Source organism: Alosa alosa, chromosome 22 (genome assembly GCF_017589495.1).
Source record: "Alosa alosa isolate M-15738 ecotype Scorff River chromosome 22, AALO_Geno_1.1, whole genome shotgun sequence".
In the NCBI taxonomy this organism is placed as follows: Eukaryota; Metazoa; Chordata; class Actinopteri; order Clupeiformes; family Clupeidae; genus Alosa; species Alosa alosa.
Window position 1 is genome coordinate 11,690,727 of NC_063210.1, and position 19,833 is coordinate 11,710,559.

A 19,833-nucleotide genomic window follows, 5' to 3' on the forward strand; every position below is an offset into this window, starting at 1 on the left:
TGGCTGCCTGGGGGTTGTGAAAAGTACAAACATGATGATGCAGGTGGAAAAACACTGCAGCTAGCCATGAAGTTGTGAGCACAATCTTGTTTAGCACCATCAACACAAAGTAAAGCATACTGTGAAATTGGTGATTATGATTGTGCAATACTATTACTTATCCTGTATAAAAGGTCAAATGGAAAAGGTCACATCATCATATGGTGCCTATTGTCTTACTACACACATTAAGCTAATTGGTATAGTCTTTGTTATGATGGTTGAATATAAACGAAAAATTCAGGAATTCGGGAACAAAAATTGTGACTAAAATTCTACGAATCAGGACACATGGGTTGTCGCCTAGATACTATGCAGAAACCTCTAAGAAGCTGGATATCATTAGTTTGAAGAAGCACTGAAGATGGTGATCTCTAACCCAATTGAGCAAAAGGCCATTAGAAACAAATTATCAGTGGCATACACATGCACTTATCATTCCAACCGCAGGATATCTCCAGAGATAGATCACATCAACAAGATAATCATCTCGGACGGATCTGGAAAACTTGACTTAATATTGAAGAAATTGAGCTCGGACGGAAGAGCAATAAATGTGTTATTAGAGTAATGTTAAGACTCTTATTGACCGGCCCTGATGAACAGGCCATATGTCTGGATGGCATCCAGCATAAGAGCACTTTCCATGTGACAACCAGCTGTGCTGCCATTCCCTGGCACGGCGTCTGGGCCATGTATATGCATTCACATATTAATAGCATGCCACCAAAATAGCCCTCACATGTGTAACCTATGGGAGCGGAGGGTGACAAGTGTACCCGGTGGGGGATGTTGCAGTGCAGTTCATGTTTCCCATCCTGCAGCAGCCTTCATAGTACCGCCTAACCCCCCACCCCAGCCCCCGATGCAGGGTGTTAAGTAGCTACACGCATGCAGACATGGCGCAGCCTGCTGACCTTACCAGGTTCAGAGGTCACGCGTGGTCAGATGTGTTACAGTAAATGAGTGACAGTACTGGAGGACACGCACGACAGGTTGCCCGTACACATGTGTGCGTCACATGGTGAGAGCGCCGAGACCTTTGTTGACATTTGACAAAAAAATGCGCCCCTCATCTTCAAGTACTTTAACATGCAAAGGTCAGTTGAGACACATTTGTATAGCCACACTGTACGTTCTGCTCTTGCTTGGCCTGTCCAGTTAACTACAGCGATAAGGATCTGGGATGGCTAGCACAGTGGCAAAGCCCTTGAGGTATTAGCGCTGCACAGATCAGCTACCCGTGGGTCTAAAATTAATTGTGCTGAACACTGGGATACTTGAAGTAATATGTTTGGTCAACATGCTTCCATGCAAGGAACCATGCCTTTTTCCTTTGAACGGCTGGCAGAGTAGCTTAACTCCTTGGCATTTTGTCAGCCCAACCCACCTCCCCCCAACTTTCCATACCTCACTCTTGGAAGTGAGATGAGTGACATGATGTATGTTGTTTCCCAGTGTCCAGGGGAAAGGAGCAGAGGCCTGCAAGGACCTTATGGAAGCCTTCCAGACATGTGTGAAGAGTGCTTCTTCGTGAGCGAGATCCATCCTTCCACATCACAAGTACGGGGATCTATGAACGACTCTTTCTCCCCCTCTTATTATCTGTGATATATTGAATCTTTGGTAGTGTTCATTGTTTCTCCAGAACAAGACTGATTTTTGTCTTTGTGGCAACTAACTAGAATTGATTACTAATCATGAATTATATGGTTATTATTAGGGCTGTCAAAATAACTGATTAATTTCGATTAATTAATTTGAGAAAAAAAATAACTGATAAAAAAAATTAGTGCAGATTAATCGATTCCGTATGACCTTTGACCCCGAGCCGTTCTAGTCAGTAAAAATTAGACTGTAAAATGAAGGAGAGAGAAGAAAATGTGCTGGCTGGATCATTGATTGGAACATTTACTCTTTAAAAAAGTATTGAAAATAAAGTCCTCTGCAATGTTCTGCAGCAAGGAATTTGCATATCACCGGAGTTCATCAACTCTATAGTCGCACATCAATGCAAAAAAATAAGTGTTGACATTGAGGGGAGTGTTAATTTATTTGAATTGTGTCCACTAGGTTATATCTGTGGCCTGAAATGCCTTGTATGGGAAAAAAAAAACTTCTTCCCGAAGCACTTTTGAATTTATTTCCTCAGCATGTTAGGTCATATCAGATTATTATGGCAATTATTTGAACAGTGAAAATAATAATAAAAGAGTTTTTGAACTTTAATGTCACTAATGCTGATTATTCAATGATTCATTTGACTTTCACAGCAAAACATATATATGCGATTAATTTAGATTAATTAATCACAGAGTATGTAATTAATTAGATTATTTTTTTTAATCGATTGACAGCCCTAGTTATTATTTCATAAACAGCTGTGTTGTTACTCCATATGTATTCGTCCAACATTTTCATTGTTCATTTTTAAAATACAGTTTGTGATTCAAACCCACAATAAGTAGCACAATTAATTGAGTGAAGCACCTACTTATGTCAGGTTTATGTTGCAAAAATGAAGCCACAAAGTAAAAAGATTTGTATGTAGCCTACAACAAGTGAAACTGAGATGAAGTATAGTCCATAGCTATTGGACTATTGTAAACAGGCATTTATGCTTTCTAGGAACATTTTGCAAAGCATTCAGCAAAGTTTGCATTAAATTATTGTACTATTGAGATATGTGAATATAATCTCTCCCTCTCTCTCACACACACAGGTCCATCATTTTGGTTTTTGAGGGGTTGAGTCTACCAATTTCCCAGCATTCCCTGATGCACATTGCACTGGACTAAACCATCTTTGGGACGGAAGTGGGGGTGTTGATTTTAAGGAGGCCATGGCAAGCCCCCCTCTTAATCCTGCCATACCATGTTTGTGTCCCTATTACAGTTCATGTATATATGTGCCCAAAAAATTGATTTTAAATGTCATATTGTCTGTGTACATGCACTGTACATGTCATTTCATTATGAATTAAGTTTATGCACTGGCAGTAGCCTAAGTGAATGCAATTTCAGAGCGATATGTCTTTTAATAGGGTGTCTGGTTCTATAATAATAAAAGACTTAAAACAATCTGAACTGTTCCTAAATTGACAGAGGAAGAGTGAGAGAGAGAGGGAGAGAAATAAAGAGAGAGACAGTTTTAAAAGGAGAATTGATGGGGAGAGTCATAAACTTGACAGTTATGCAGCTCGGGAATAGTACAGATTAACCAACAGTTGGCAGGTGATTTGTGCCACGTGCTGGCCGAGATTTAGGCGGCTGAATAGCCATCTACAAAAAGGAAGCTGGACCAACATACCTCAAGACGATTCAAGAATAATACCACAGAAAAGTGGATTACAGCACGTTTAAACTCAAATAAAGAGGTAAGGCAGAGGAGACCACAGAGGCAAACAGTAAAGCGCATTTAAGAATCCGAGAGGGAGGGGACACTGGGATGGAGAGGGAGTGGGACCCGGATGCTGATGCGAATGAGGAGAAGGAAGAGGCGAGAGAAAACAACGATTTACTGGAAGGGGGAATAATAAAACGAAGAAGTGATTTTCTTTTTCATGCACGCATTTTTACATCTTGTGGGAATCTGGTAAATTGACATCAAAGGACCTAATGCCCATATCTGCAGAAGACAAAGCTCCATGAACGAAATCAGACCCGGCGAAGGAGGACACGGCAAAGGCGAGAGCGAGGGAAGATGCTGTGATACGCTCGTAGGGAGGGCTAGAGCGAAAGGGAGGGGGAGGGTGCATCGCTAAAGATGGTTGTTTTGCCAGAAACAAACGTATCCCCCGATAAATCCTTTATAATGAGCCATGGTGGAAAAGCATGTACTGTAGTACAAGAACGAAACTTTATCGTGGCTATATTTTGACATATCTTTGAAAAAATGATTACAGATGTATAAGCGAGGTCAGTTAGAGAGGATGTGGGGAGGACTTGTTTGTTTAACATAAAGGGTAGCATGCTGGGTCCTCACCTGTAATATAGGCCTAACACCGGGTAAATATTTGACTTAAATATCCCTCAACCTATATCGAATCGTCCATATTACTGTTGTAGTTCTCCGGATGAGAGGAAGTGAGTGGAAGCACGCTGATTAATAGATACAATTGTGGCAAGAAAAGTCAGTGGATAAATCGTCCTGGAACGTTTGCGTATTCGAAGCATTACCAGTATAGTTGTCATAACTTACATGGCCTTGCAACTCGCTTTGCTTAGATTTCTTGTAGATATGTATATGGAATAAGATTTGACTGAGAGAGCGAGATAAATGGTCTGCTTTGACATCATCGATATACGACTCAGCCATTAGCCTACTAGCTCTATCTGTAGCCTTTTTCTGTGTGTCATTATTTTCCAACGCATGGCATTAGCAAAGCTTACATTATCCACCATGATGTCACGATTGCATATCCTGACCCTATTCTGTCAAATAGATATAATAAAACAGTTGCTCTCGTAGACGAACCGCACCTGCAATATTTAGACTGTTTCCCATCAAACTGCACGACGTAGGCTAACGAATAAGGCCTAGAGTAGTCAGATGTCATCCAACACAACCGAGCCGAAATCACCTGCCATCTGACATACCCCAGACTACCCAGGCACCTTCCCGACACTGGGACAGGCCGTTCATGACAGACCGTTCCTTGCAGCAACGTGGTGAAGTTGAGTACTAATCACAGTAGTTGTAATCCGCCGCACAGGTCATTATGTCGAGTAAGGAAATGTCGGTGACCCAGTCTGCTCAGTATGTTGGCCCCTACAGACTGGAGAAGACCCTGGGAAAGGGACAGACAGGTAGGATATGATCTTATGTATCCATGCATGTCACAATGCAAATGGATTATTGCAATATTTGCTTTAAAAATGTTTTTAAAAAGTGTGTGTGTGTGTGTGTGTGTGTGTGTGTGTGTGTGTGTGCGTGCGTGCGTGCGTGCGTGCGTGTGTGTGCGCGCGCGCGCGGATACATGGACATGTTTGTGCCTGTGTGGTGATAATAGGTCTGGTTAAACTTGGAGTCCACTGCATAACTGGACAGAAGGTTGCCATTAAAATAGTCAACCGAGAGAAGCTCTCCGAGTCAGTGTTAATGAAGGTAGGAAAAGAAGCACTTTCTATTGCATGCCACTGCTTCCTGGGTATCATAATTTCACCATTTGTGTGATACCCTTTTAACCACTTGATCTACATAAATGCACAAATAGGCTGACACCAGACATAATTTCACTGCATTTCTTACTTCCAGTAACTATATGCATGTGACAATAAACTTCCTTGTATCCTTGTATCTGTTGACACCTTGCAATTGATACTAACATTGTTAGTATGCTTTGTTGACTGAGTATTGATAATGATAATACTTTAGGCACAATAATGAGTAACTCAGTATGGCTAAATGTCAATAAAAAATATAGCAATACTCACAAGATTGCTGCATAAAACAGTATTTCTATACTTTTTGCTTCCTCCTAACTCTCGCCTCTATCTCTCTCTCTCTCTCTCTCTCTCTGTGCATAGGTGGAGAGAGAAATTGCCATTCTGAAGCTGATAGAGCATCCGCATGTGTTGAAACTGCATGATGTTTATGAGAATAACAAATATTTGTGAGTCCTTTAATCTTCACCATGTCCCTGTCTGTCTGTCTGTCTGTCTATCTGTCTATCTATCGGTCAGTTGGTCGGCCTTTTTGTCTGTTTTTCAATCTATCGGTCAGTTACTTGATCTGTCTGCACTGTCACTCTCTGTTTCATTTGAATGCGTCCTCTGCTGTTACTCAGGTATCTGGTCCTGGAGCATGTGTCAGGTGGGGAGCTATTTGACTATTTGGTGAAGAAAGGAAGACTGACACCCAAAGAGGCCAGAAAGTTCTTCAGACAAATCATCTCGGCCCTGGACTTCTGCCACAGCCACTCCATTTGGTGCGGAGCAGAGATAACCTTGGGGTCCTATTCATGTCATACAAAAATCATGTAGCAGACAGACACAGTGCTGCACATTTAATTGTAAAAACCTTTACATTTTGAGTCTCTCATTCTCTGAGTATCAAAATAGGTTTGATGTGTATGAGTATGACATTGTTCAGGCTCTGTGGTTTGTTGGTTTGTGATGTATCAATTATGGAATGATTGGTTCGGTCTCTTTATTCAGCCACCGGGACCTGAAGCCAGAGAATTTGTTGCTGGATGAGAAGAACAATATCAGGATCGCTGACTTTGGCATGGCCTCACTGCAGGTGGGGGACAGTCTGCTGGAGACAAGCTGTGGGTGAGTTTTCTGTGTGTGTGTGTGTGTGTGTGTGTCTGTCTGTCTGTGTGTGTTTGTGTCTGTTGTGTGTGTGACAGAGAAGGAGAGAGTCTCTCTATGTTTTTCTAAGTGAATAATGTGTCTGCGTAAGTGTGCGTGGGTGGGCGTATGGCTATATGTATCAGTGAGTATTTTTGTGAAACACTGGCGACACAAAAGAGAGTTCCATTCCTGTGTGGACTGACAAGCACTTGGGGAATGAGCGTAAATTCAGCTGCCTGCCCATTACCATACTTACATGTTCTAATCTCTTCCAGCTCTCCACACTACGCCTGTCCGGAGGTTATAAGGGTAGGTCTCTTTGTTCTGTGCGTAATTAGATGACACAATTCAATCCCACTTTTTTGAGTTTGGTCGTGTTGCTCAGGCGGTGATTTGTTCTGCTCGTCGGCGGGGGCAATGGGGAATTTTTGCTGACGTTGCTTTATCCTGTCTCAGGGCGAGAAGTACGACGGTCGCCGGGCAGATGTGTGGAGCTGTGGGGTCATCCTTTTCGCTCTGCTTGTGGTGAGGAGAAACTTTAATCCGACGTTTTTTTTTATCAAACGAAGCTGAGACTCGAATGGAATGTACAGGAAGCTGTGCTAAAATCCTGCTAAAACTTTTGTTATCTGTAAGATCTAATTATAATGCTATGAGTCACTAACTAAGTTACATTTCCCATGTTTATGATTTTCTTAATGTGCTTAAAATTAAACTAAAACAGTGACATTTAGCAACCACTGCCCCCATGCAATGTAACACAAACATGCAACGTCATCATTCCCGAGAGACCATATGTTCCTAATTTAGTGCATAACACTGGGTCTGCCCCTCCAGCTGACCTCAGTGTTTTACTGTGCATGTGATTTTCATACAGGTAATCACTGCTCTCTTTCTTCCTCCCCCACCCCTTCACCTCTTTCCTTTCTTCTCATTATCCCTCCCTCCTTCCCTCCCTCTCTCTCTCTCTCTCTCTCCTGCCTCTGACCTCTTACATGTGTACGCTGGTGCAGGGTGCGCTACCCTTCGACCATGACAACTTGCGGCAGCTGCTGGAGAAGGTGAAGAGTGGGGTGTTCCACATGCCGCACTTCATTCCGCCCGACTGCCAGGCTCTGCTGCGGGGCATGATCGAGGTCGACCCCGAGAAGAGGCTCACGGTGAGGGTTCTGCACCCTGACATAACGTACTCTGCCGTCTCGGCAACAGGAGCCCGTTCTCCGAAAGTGTTGTTAAACAACTACCATTGTGAACCAATAGAGAGGGTCACTCTCATCAACAATTTCACCTTTGGGGGAAACAGTCTATTATTTCACAGATTATTTCATTCATTTACATTATTTTGACGTATGCAAAGAGGCATTTATAATAAAGGCTAGCATTTTAGCATCCTCACACTGTACTGGTGTCACACTAGAGTCATTTCTGTATAATGTATACATTCAGCTGATGCAAAGCAGTGGTTGGTTGTGGTTATGAAACGTTCTGCCAGTCGTGATACATAAGTACATATTTGAGGTCATTGGCTGCAGTTTGCTTTAGTCAGTTTGGCTATGACCTGGTTTTTCAGAAAGACCCTGCGAGAGTCCTAGACTCAGCACCAGATCCACGCCTGCTTTGCTCAATGTTGCAGAATACCAGTGCTGAGCTTTTGCAGTTTGAGTCACTGTTTTTCCTGTCTGATTCCGTGAGCTTCATTTCCAAACACAGTACCATAAGCCTACTCAAATGCATTCTACTATAAGAATGTAGCCTGTAGAACATTATTGCAGATATACTCCTGGTATACACTCGGTATATCCTTGATTATTCTGGTCAGAATTGTGATTTTGGGTCAAAGGGGATATCAATAGCGTTTTAATATCCAAAAAGGTTTGCGTTTTGATACTACAGTTATTACAGTCACTTAATTCCCACGACACTAATTAACTAGTTGACATCTTAGTATCTTATTATAATGTGTATTGCTCACTAGTATCATTACTATTGCAGACTGGTACACAATGTCAATAGCTCATGAATGAAATTGATATCCATTGATTATAGGGATGCTGTTAGATGTTGATATGTCCTATGCCCAGGTATATAATACCTTTATGGCCACTGTCCACAGACACAGCTCCACCTGCTGTTGAGTAAGACACATTACTAATCACTTTGCCTCTGCTTTTGCAGTTAGATGCCATACAGAAGCACTCCTGGTATCAGTAAGTGGCAATACAATTGTAATTTCAGTATAATCATTACACACCTTTCTCACTTTTAATCAGTTGTAATTTTGGGGTCTCTCTGTGTGTGTTTATGCTTATGTCTGCTGTGATTACCCAAACTTATGTCCTTGGGTGTCTGTGCTTCTTCTTCTTCTGTGTGTGTGTGTGTGTTTGTGCGTGTCTGTGTGTGTGTGTGTGTGTGTTGTTCATCCAGAGCGGGTCGTAACGAGCCGCCCTGTCCAGAGCTGCCGGCCCCGAGGCGAGTGTGTGTGCGCCGGATCGTCTCTCTGACCGAGCTGGACCCAGACGTACTGGAGAGTATGTACTCACTGGGCTGCTTCAGGGACCGCAACAAGCTCACCAGGGACCTGCAGTGTGAAGAGTGAGTGACCTCTGGCCCTCCATCACCCTCCATCTGTCTCTCTCTCTCTCTCTCTCTCTCTCTCTCTCTCTTGCTCTCTCTCACTTGCTTTTCTCCTTGAGTCCTTCTCAGTGATGTCTTTGTCTGACTCTCTGTCTTTGTGTCTCGCTCTCTACATCTAACATTGATGTATCAAGAGAGAGAAACTTCTCTCGCTCATTTTTTCTTTTTTTAGTCCTTTGGTGAAGTCTTTGTCTGACTCTCTGTCTCTATATCTCACCCTCACATCTAACATTGATGTGTCAAGATTGAGAAACTTCTCTCTCTCTCTCTCTCTCCATTGCTATCTCTCTCTTTTTTCCCCTCCAGTCCTTGCATGTTCTGACACCCTTTTTGACGTGCCAGGGGTGAATAACTTCTCAGTCATCTGTATATCAATCCAGGCACTGCTGTCAGACTTATTCTCAGACTGGATCTTTAATACAAATCTATTTCATGTGGTTTTAAAAGCAATAATTTGCTGTATTGCAAATATATTTAGTAGCTTGAAAATATCTAATATGGTATTTTGTTTTTGATGAAGGCTTACAAACAATAAACTAAGTAGTCTATTATGGTACAAAATGTGGGATGTTAAACACTATGAAGGTATATTGTCATACTAGAAACTGTTTCTTCTGTTTTTTGTCAAAAAAACTCTGGCTTCATATGTATCCTCATAAGCCTTCATGTTTAGTCCAGAAAACTGTTCTTTTGCCCCATTTCAGAGAGAACCAAGAGAAGATGATCTACTACCTGCTACTGGACCGCAAAGAGCGCTACCCGAGCTATGAAGATGAGGATCTGCCCCCCAGGAATGATGTTGGTGAGTCTGAATGATAATCGATTAGTCTATTTTTCCACACGTGTGTGCTGCATTAGCAGATGTTTAATCTGCAATCTGCAGCTGTGCTGTGTGTGTGTTGTGTGCCGTCCCATTGAATTTGGGGAAGCATTGTTTATGTAATGTGTGTGTGTGTGTGTATCACTGTGGTGTGTGTGCATGTTTGTGTCCCCACCATCAGATCCGCCGCGTAAGCGAGTGGACTCGCCCATGCTGACGCGCAGTGGCCGTTGCCGGCCCGAGAGGAAGAGCCTGGAGGTGCTGAGCGTGACAGAGCAGGGTTCGCCCACACCCCCGCGCCGAGCCCTGGACACGTCCGCACACAGCCAGAGGTGGTGTGCACACACACACACACACACACACACACACACACACACACACACACACAATATGCATACACTATCTCTCTCTCTCTCTCTCTCACATACACATACACACAGAGATATATACTTATACAAAAATACACACACAAATACACATACATACACACACGCACACACTCTCACACTCTCTCTGTTTCTCTGACACACATACACACATGCACAAAGGCATACATGTACACTTCCACTGTAACAAAATTCATCTTGACAGTAAGTGCTAGTGTGGACAGAGTAAGATTACCTCAGGCAATGCACACATACCACACGCATGTTAATACTCATGTGCACAAACACATACACACCATATTACTCATATATGCATTAATAATGACTACCATCTTGTTATTATGAAGCCTAGATAAATGCACATACACACACACACACACACACACACACACACACACACACACACACACACACACACACACACACACAGTATGAGTAATCATAGTTTAAGCTTTGCACTGCCAAGCCCAGTCATGCATGTTTGATGCAGGGTCTCTTGTTGTGTCTTGTTGTGCGTAGGTCTCGTTCTGTCAGCGGAGCGTCTACTGGTCTGTCCTCCAGTCCACTGAGTAGCCCCAGGGTGAGAAACCTGTTGTCCATCCATTTTCTTTCCTCTCTTTTAATACCAATTTAGTTTTACAACACTTCAATGAACCTGATTAAGTTTCTGTAATGAAATGCTAGAGTTCATTGAATTTCCATAAACTTGATGAGTGGTTTTGCTTGTGCAACGAAAAAGAAAATGTACTGCACTACTTCCGATGCTGTCGTCATAAACCTTCACACGTTCTCTCTTGAGGAACTCATGACACCAGAGCACCCTCCCTCCTAATATCACATGACATATCATTGAGTGATCACTCTGTGCAAGTTTTGTTTTTATCGAGAAACACCAGAAACCCCTCTGTGCACCCTTAGCTTTTAATCGCGCTAACATGCTAGCCCTGCCCTAGTCACTTACACACGGCCATCCATGACTTCTTTTTTCATGTCACTCTTGCCGTTTCATAACCCATTACCATTGCTTTCTCTTTCTTTCCATCTTCCACTCCTCCTCTTCCTTCACTCCTTTGTCACACTTTCCCCCCTTTATTTCCTCTCCATCTCACTCTGCCTCACCCAATACCCCCTCATCCCCCCCCCCCCCCCCCCCTCCACCCCACCAGAGCCCTGTCTTCACCTTTAGCCAATCCGAAGTCGCCGCGACCACCAAGACAGGAATTGGAGGCGGAGGAAGTGGAGGCGGTTGTGGTGGTGGTGGGGGCAGTGGTGGTGGCGGTGGTGGTAGTAGTAGTATCGGAGGTGGTGGCGGCAGCGGTAGCGGAGGTGGTGGTGGGGGCATTGCCGGAAGCAGCACCACGGCGCGCCCCGCCCGCGCGCACCACCACCACCACCACCTAACGGAGCCCTAAAAACGCCCAGGGCTGCCCCAAGGCCCGGCCGAAAGTGGCTCCCGCCCCTGCAGTCCATGAAGTCGCTCCCGCTGCACAAGCCGCCGCTGTTGGCGGCGTCGGCGGCGTCCCGCTCGCCCTCGCCCTCGCCGCTGCTCTCGCCCCTGCCCCGCTTCCTCTTCTTTCCCTCGCCCTCGGCCGTGCTCAAGTCGGTGACTAAGACCCTGTACCCCCTGTCGCAGGTGACGCCGCAGGGCTCGCCGCTGCCCACCCCGCTGGGCACGCCCGTGCACCACCCCCAGCACCCCCCTCCCACCCCCCCTTCCTCCTCCTCCTCCTCCTCGTCCCTCGCTGGCGCCCGTGGCGGCGAGCGGCGGCGTGGGCTCAGCTCACCGCTCGCGCCTTGCCCTCCAGCCAGGCCCGGCCGGCATGGCAAGCCAGCTTGGCAGCTCGGCCCACTGGAGGACCCGGCTCAACTCGTTCAAGAACAACCTGCTGGGCTCGCCCCGATTCCACCGGCGCAAGCTGCAGGGTGAGGCCACAACACTAACACACTGCATCACACAGGGAAACGGCCTGGATAGGATCCCAGTCTCATTTTCTAAGCCTGGAAGCTTAAAAAACATTATCATCAACAGCTGCCTCAAAACAGAAATGTGTTCGCAAAATAATTTTTGTGTCAATTTAACAATATGTCAGAGGTGGTATTACCATTTTGAACTCTCACAGCCTTCAACCTCAAATCACTTATGTGCAGATATCGGTTAAGTCTGTGAGAGTTAAGGGCTTAGACCTTAGAAAGAGATGTAGCAATTGAACACTATTAAAACAGGAGTTAACATGCTTTTTCTCACACAAGTAATATGCCTTGTTATCTTAGTGTGATCTTGTGCTTTCCCATACAAGAAATGTGCCTAGCATTACTGTATTAATGTTGAGCAGGAACTGTTTTCAATTTAATTCAATTTAGCTACTAGTCATTTACTGATGCATTTTTATATTAATCATAATTTCAGGAAATGGCAGGATAACAGAATGAATATTTTTTGCCTGTGATGTTATAGTCTCTTTTTTAATAAAAAAAAAAAGGATGAAAGGTTATTCAAAACCTTCAGAGTCGGTGGCTGGGCCTGTACCCCCTGGCAGGTGGCCGCCCAGGGCTCGCCGCTGCCCAGCTGGAGCGCCCGTGCACCACCCCAGCACCCCCCTCCCACCCCCTTCCTCCTCCTCCTCCTCCTCCTCCTCCTCCTCCTCCTCCTCCTCCTCCTCCTCCTCCTCCTCCTCCTCCTCCTCCTCCTCCTCCTCCTCCTCCTCCTCCTCCTCCTCCTCCTCCTCCTCCTCCTCCTCCTCCTCCTCCTCCTCCTCCTCCTCCTCCTCCTCCTCCTCCTCCTCCTCCTCCTCCTCCTCCTCCTCCTCCTCCTCCTCCTCCTCCTCCTCCTCCTCCTCCTCCTCCTCCTCCTCCTCCTCCTCCTCCTCCTCCTCCTCCTCCTCCTCCTCCTCCTCCTCCTCCTCCTCCTCCTCCTCCTCCTCCTCCTCCTCCTCCTCCTCCTCCTCCTCCTCCTCCTCCTCCTCCTCCTCCTCCTCCTCCTCCTCCTCCTCCTCCTCCTCCTCCTCCTCCTCCTCCTCCTCCTCCTCCTCCTCCTCCTCCTCCTCCTCCTCCTCCTCCTCCTCCTCCTCCTCCTCCTCCTCCTCCTCCTCCTCCTCCTCCTCCTCCTCCTCCTCCTCCTCCTCCTCCTCCTCCTCCTCCTCCTCCTCCTCCTCCTCCTCCTCCTCCTCCTCCTCCTCCTCCTCCTCCTCCTCCTCCTCCTCCTCCTCCTCCTCCTCCTCCTCCTCCTCCTCCTCCTCCTCCTCCTCCTCCTCCTCCTCCTCCTCCTCCTCCTCCTCCTCCTCCTCCTCCTCCTCCTCCTCCTCCTCCTCCTCCTCCTCCTCCTCCTCCTCCTCCTCCTCCTCCTCCTCCTCCTCCTCCTCCTCCTCCTCCTCCTCCTCCTCCTCCTCCTCCTCCTCCTCCTCCTCCTCCTCCTCCTCCTCCTCCTCCTCCTCCTCCTCCTCCTCCTCCTCCTCCTCCTCCTCCTCCTCCTCCTCCTCCTCCTCCTCCTCCTCCTCGTTTTCAATTTAATTCAATTTAGCTACTAGTCATTTACTGATGCATTTTTATATTAATCATAATTTCAGGAAATGGCAGGATAACAGAATGAATATTTTTTGCCTGTGATGTTATAGTCTCTTTTTTAATAAAAAAAAAGGATGAAAGGTTATTCAAAACCTTGTTTAATGCCTTTGATTATTATGACACAAACAAACTGTGTTAAGCATCTGATTGTACATAATGTGGTTTTCAGTTAGCCTTTTATCAGTGATGTGCTGTTTGTTTAATTTTCTCTTTTTGAGATTTGCCCATCTGGTATTATTCCTGATGGTTTTTTCCCCTGCAGTCGTTCACATTGTTTGTGTTCAGTGTTCCAGATACAGTTCTTGCGGTGCGCCGACTAATTTTGTCCGCTTTGATTTATGGCCAGAGTGCAGCACTGTCGGCGTGGATTAATAGCGTTCAGCACCAGCTGGGCCAGAGCACTCGGGGTTCTGCTATTGAATTTGTGTAGCTCCCAATGAGCGATGCTGTTTTCGGTTCTGCGATATTCCAATTATATCAGCAATTACTGTCACTTAGCAGTCCAATGTGCCAGGAAGTGGTTTCTGTTTGTGTGTGGATTGTGGAACTGTTTTGCTGTTGTGTGCTGTAACAGTGTTATATGACAATGTGTGTATTTGTGACAGTGCCAACCTCGGAGGATATGTCCAGTTTAACACCAGAGTCCAGTCCAGAGTGAGTGGCGTATGCACACACACACACACACACACACACACACACACACACACACTCTTACAGATACATATACTCTCATACAGACATACACTAGGGCTGCATGATTTGGGGAAAATATCTAATTGCAATTTTTCTGACAGATATTGTGATTGTGATTTGCGATATGATTTTTGAATGTCAATGAATTGTTTAAGTTCAATATTCCAAATGTCTCTTTCATTTGTGCCACCCCTGATTGGTGAGCACGCCGAGTGCACAAGAAGTACAGCACCCCCGACCGACTGTGATGCTCACCAATCAGAATTTCTGTGCCCAACACACACCCATTAACCAGAAGTGGCACAGTCAAGGAGGATTAAATGAATATAAAAGACATAAATGTGACAAAATTAACTGTGCACGATTATTTGTAGCTTTTGCAATTAGGTAAATGCGTTGGTTCATATTGCGATTACGATTGCGATAATTGTGCAGCCCTAACAAACACCAATTTTACTGATTACATCTTCGGCTTCATGTTGTTGTTTGTTTGTTTGTGTTTGTCAGGCTGGCAAAGCGGTCATGGTTCGGGAACTTCATCAGCCTGGAGAAGGAAGAACAGATCTTTGTCGTGATCCGAGACAAACCACTCAGCTCCATCAAGGCTGACATTGTTCATGCATTCCTATCAGTGGGTGTCTCCCTTTATCTCTTTCCTTTTGGTGGGCCCTCCACTATCTGTCCATGTCTCCCATTCATTATGTTTGCTCTCTCTCTCTCTCTCTCTCTCAAACACACACTCTCTCTCTCTCTCAAACACACACACTCTCTCTCTCTGCACCTTATGTGTAGAATGTTTGTCTTCCCCTTCAACATGAGAGTGTTATCAAGATTAGTCCATTCAAATGTTGACTCTTGAGCACAATGGAAAGAATAATTATTCCTTTCTTTTCCCTTTCTCCCCCTGTTTGCCTTTGCCTCTGCTCTTTTGTGCTTTCTCTTCACTCTTTCCACCCCCCTCTCTCTTTCCCTTTTTCTCTCTCTCATTACTCTTTCCATCCACTCTCTCTCTCTCTCTGTCTCTCTCTCTCTTTTTCTCTCTCCCCACCACAGATTCCCTCTCTCAGTCATAGCGTTATCTCCCAGACCAGTTTCCGGGCAGAGTATAAGACAGCAGGAGGCCCATCTGTCTTCCAGAAGCCTGTGAAGTTCCAGGTGGACATTTCTTTCTCGGAGGGAGAGAGAGAGCGCGAGCGTGACCGGGACAGGGAGCGAGAACGCGACGGCAAACGGGACCTGGGCATCTATAGTGTCACCTTCACCCTCATATCAGGTTTGAGATTCTTTTGATAGCCGCCAGCGCAATATCAATTTTTAGCTCAAGTGGTTTGGGATACTGTTACTGTAGTATATAATGTGTTGGGCCAAATAGACATTATTTGTGTGTGTGTGTGTGTATTTGTGTGTATGTATTTGTGTGTATGTCTTTGTGTGCGTGTGTGTCTGTGTGTGTGTGTGTGTGTGTGTGTGTTTGTGTGTGTGCACAGGTCCCAGCCGAAGGTTTAAGAGGGTTGTTGAGACTATTCAAGCTCAGTTACTCAGCACACATGATCAGCCTTCTGTTCAAGCTCTTGTTGGTAAGTTCCTCGTGGACTTTTCCTGTTTTCAATTCGTTATGCATCCATGCATGTAGTGTATGTATGTAGCTATACACTCAGCCTGACATCATGGCTAAATATATATTTACGTAGAGTTATATGACTTATTGTGTGCCAGTTTCCTATGACTCATGTTCAGATGCGAATACAACACCCCCCCCCACACACACACACACACACACACACACAGAAGCATACATACTAGGGGTGTGAATCTCTCATGTAAAAGACGATACGATTTGCATCTAGATACATGGGCACGATTCGATACAAGAAAAGATACATGTTTATAAAAAACGATTCAGTACGATTCGATGCGATGCAATTCGATGCAGTTCAAGAATGGAAAGCATTCTGAAAGATTTTTTATAATTTGCTCAAGGTGCACATTCATTTTATATTATCAATTATCATGGTCATGGTTGTCAATTAGGCAACAAAATTTGTGAATATGATTATCTAAACTGAGGTTTGTTTCATATACTGTATTGAAATGAAAAATAGTCTACATTTCAGTCAAACACAGCAGCCAAATACAACATAAAAATACATTTTTATAGACTTTACAGATTTTATAGAGTTATATCTGATTGTTTTCATGGAGCTGTAGCCTTGCTGAGGTAAGACAATACCGAAATAAAATAAAACAGTGCTTAAGACACTCTTGGCCTTTTCTCATATAGGCCTAGCCTACCCTACAAGAATAAAATAGGCCTACAAATCAATGAACTCTCAGGGCTTATTTTGTTCCAACAGTAGACCTAATGCAGAAACCTAAAATGCCACAAGTCTGAGTGAATATGAATCATTGGCTAATCATTTATAAATCTTTTTAGCAGCAAGGGCCAAATTATTATTTAACATTAAGGAAATCCCTTCATCAAAGGTAAGGCTACTCTACAGACTATCGTTGCTGTTTAGGAATGCTATAAGTGCTTAATTTCGCGACGGATTTCGAAAAACAAAAGCCGACCGAGTGCAAGTTGTCACATACTTAAGTTGCAATAGATGTATGGGTAATGAGGTCATTTGACAACTTTGGGCAATGAATGTAACCAAAAACGAACTGCATTACCCACAATTCCGTGCCACGTATAGTTTCAAAACCGGAAGTGGGGTGAACGCGGTGCTTGGAACGTAAATGATAGTCTGAGCAGAGAATGTCTAATAAGGGGAGAACTGCCACTCTCGGGAAACTTCCGGTTTCTGAACTGGTTGCAGTTCCTTCTGTGGTTCCACATGAGGGCGCTCATCCACGAGTGCAGAATGCATGGAGGTCTATGGAGCTGTACCCCTCAAAATCCACTTTTCTCGGGTTATAATTTTTTTTCAAGTAATTTGAATATTGTATTCGAAAGGGGAGGCAAAGAAAATACACTTGGTTGAGTATTATATTTTTTAAAGTCACTTAATTGTTCTAAAAAGCTTTTCAAACGTGTCAATGACGTCATTCATTAGCACAATGCTAGCGTGTTATGGGCAACAACGACCCAACCTGTAAGAAATCAAAAGGACATAAGGACTCGTTCATTTAACTTTTGACCTATAACCCATGTTGAAGTTTTACAAACTACAATCAAATCTGAGATTTGTCAACGACAATCAGGTGAAAGAGACAAATTTAGCCGTCTAGCTCCATTGACTCCCATTCATTCTGCACTCATGGCGATCGCCCCCAGTGGAACTCTGGTGGAACTACAAAATTCGGTACAATGGGACTTAATACGGAGTGGCCAGGCTCTCCGTAGACGGGCTCTGGTCTGAGCGAGCAGAAAAGGTTGTGCACCAATTCATAACAAGTAAATCGATATAACGACCGGTTCATTTCAGTTTTTTTCCGATACGGGGCTTTACGTATCGATGTAACCGTATCTTACACGTTAAAAACGGATACCGATACGTATCGGTTAATCTTTACACCCCTAATACATACGTATTAATCCAATCTGTCCTCAGATGAGAAGAATGGTCGCCCACCTGGCACCCCGACGAGGCAGAACTCACGGCGGTCAGAAGGAGGAGCCGACCGTTGTGATTGGACAGAGCGAGGAGAAGGCGGGCCTTTGCTCCAACGCCGAGGATCAGGCAAAGAGAGGACCCGCCTGCTGTCCTCCAACGGGACCCAATCACAGCCCTGAATGAAAAACCAATCCACCAATCCAGCAGCATGTATACATATGAGCCACACCTCCAAACCCCAGGAGCACACTCTGAAATTCTGTTTGAAAATTGCCCACAGGATGATGGTATCTTTTTTTTGCTCCTTTTGTTATTGAAAAAGGTGCTCAGCCATGAAAGCAACAAGACCAAATATTGAGAGGAAGTCAGCTGAAAATGTACCCAACGGTGAGGACTGAACAAGGCAAAGCTGCCCCAACCAATCAACCCTCCCCCACCAACAAAGTCATGGGGTTAAATAATGAAGAAAAACAACCCTGGAAGTAAATGCAAATTCTCCATTTCAATGCTAATAGTTCCGAAAATATCAGAACTCATGACATGCCACAACTATGATTCCTTACGATGGAATATGGCATTCCTGAAAATGTGGCATAAGAGTCAATCAGTTGCAATCTTTAACTTTAACCAATCCCACGATCCCCCCTAAACTCCCGCCCCCTCTTAAATTCAGTCCAACGAACTGGAGCTGACCAATGTTTCTGGTCATTGACAAATGCACTGAGGCATGTCTGTGGTCATCAGTGACTGCAGATCCCCTCAAAACACATGACTCAGCCTCTATATACAACGCACATCCGAGGTAGCTTTCAGTGCCTGGCCACACAGAGCTTTGGCAGTCTCACATGCAATAAACCTATCAAACCTATAAGCTAAGACAGAGTGAGCCTACATTCCTGAACCTGCAGTCAGAGCCTGAAGTGCATTTTCAGTAACCATAAACATCTCTAAAAAAAAACAACAAAAAAACATCGGAACAGATTCTTTATACTTTTGAGGATTTAATGTATCATCCTCTATTTAGATTTTTCTTTTAAAAAAAAGAAACTTAAAAGATTTTAATCTGGCTAATCTTCAACCAAGTGGGAGAAACCGATGCTGTGTGGTCCCAGAGATTATATGGAGCTGAACAACTGACCATTCCTGAGCCCTGAACCTAAACCACATACATACTCATACATACTCCTGAGGAGTGAGACACACTAAGACACGCGGAGGGGTCAGACTGAACCTCGGCCGTCACATGGACAAGATGAGCCTGGGCTTACACCAGGGAACTGCTGGGAAATACTGAACCCTTGAAGCTGGGACCATACTGGAAAAGTATGTGACACACACACACACACACACACACACACACACACACACACACACACACACATACATACACACCTACATACACACACAGTCCATATCCCAGAGGATTCCCTGATAGGAAGCATATATAGACTTGATTCATCTCAGTCCCTGTTGCTGCAAAATGTGGATTAAGCTAACCAAGTGAATGTCATGATACTATATTTTTTATTTGTGATAATTATTTAAGATTATTTATTTGAAGAGGAGAAAAAGTGAGGACACTGGATTATAGCATTGGCCATGTGGGAGATTTTGTCTGGATTCACAACGATCCTGAAACTTGAATGGATTGTCTGTAGGTTGTGTTGGATCTCCTGGGAAGAAAACGGTTTGAACAGTGCAAACTGTATCTGTACGTGCTTGAGGACTCCTGGTTGTGAAACAAAAAAAGATATTTTTGATTTTAAAACAAATACCACAGTATAAAAAAGGAGAAAAAACAAACATTATACTTAATAAGGAAAAAAAAACTGAACGCATTCCCTCAC

At 44.5% G+C, this 19,833-nt stretch overlaps 1 protein-coding gene across 1 annotated transcript; it reads left to right on the forward strand.

Moving 5' to 3' along the window:
• The first annotated feature begins 3,487 nt into the window (after window positions 1–3,487).
• LOC125287725 (serine/threonine-protein kinase BRSK2-like) lies at window positions 3,488–19,375 on the forward strand. Its single transcript, XM_048233713.1, is given in 20 exon segments — window positions 3,488–4,847; window positions 5,051–5,145; window positions 5,568–5,653; window positions 5,828–5,968; window positions 6,198–6,314; window positions 6,611–6,644; window positions 6,792–6,860; window positions 7,349–7,495; window positions 8,511–8,542; window positions 8,760–8,927; window positions 9,674–9,771; window positions 9,971–10,121; window positions 10,695–10,755; window positions 11,809–11,934; window positions 11,936–12,098; window positions 14,342–14,390; window positions 14,937–15,060; window positions 15,483–15,702; window positions 15,917–16,006; window positions 17,984–19,375. Coding segments are annotated over 20 exon segments (2,241 nt in total). The 5' UTR covers window positions 3,488–4,759; the 3' UTR covers window positions 18,166–19,375.
• Window positions 19,376–19,833: the final 458 nt, after the last annotated feature.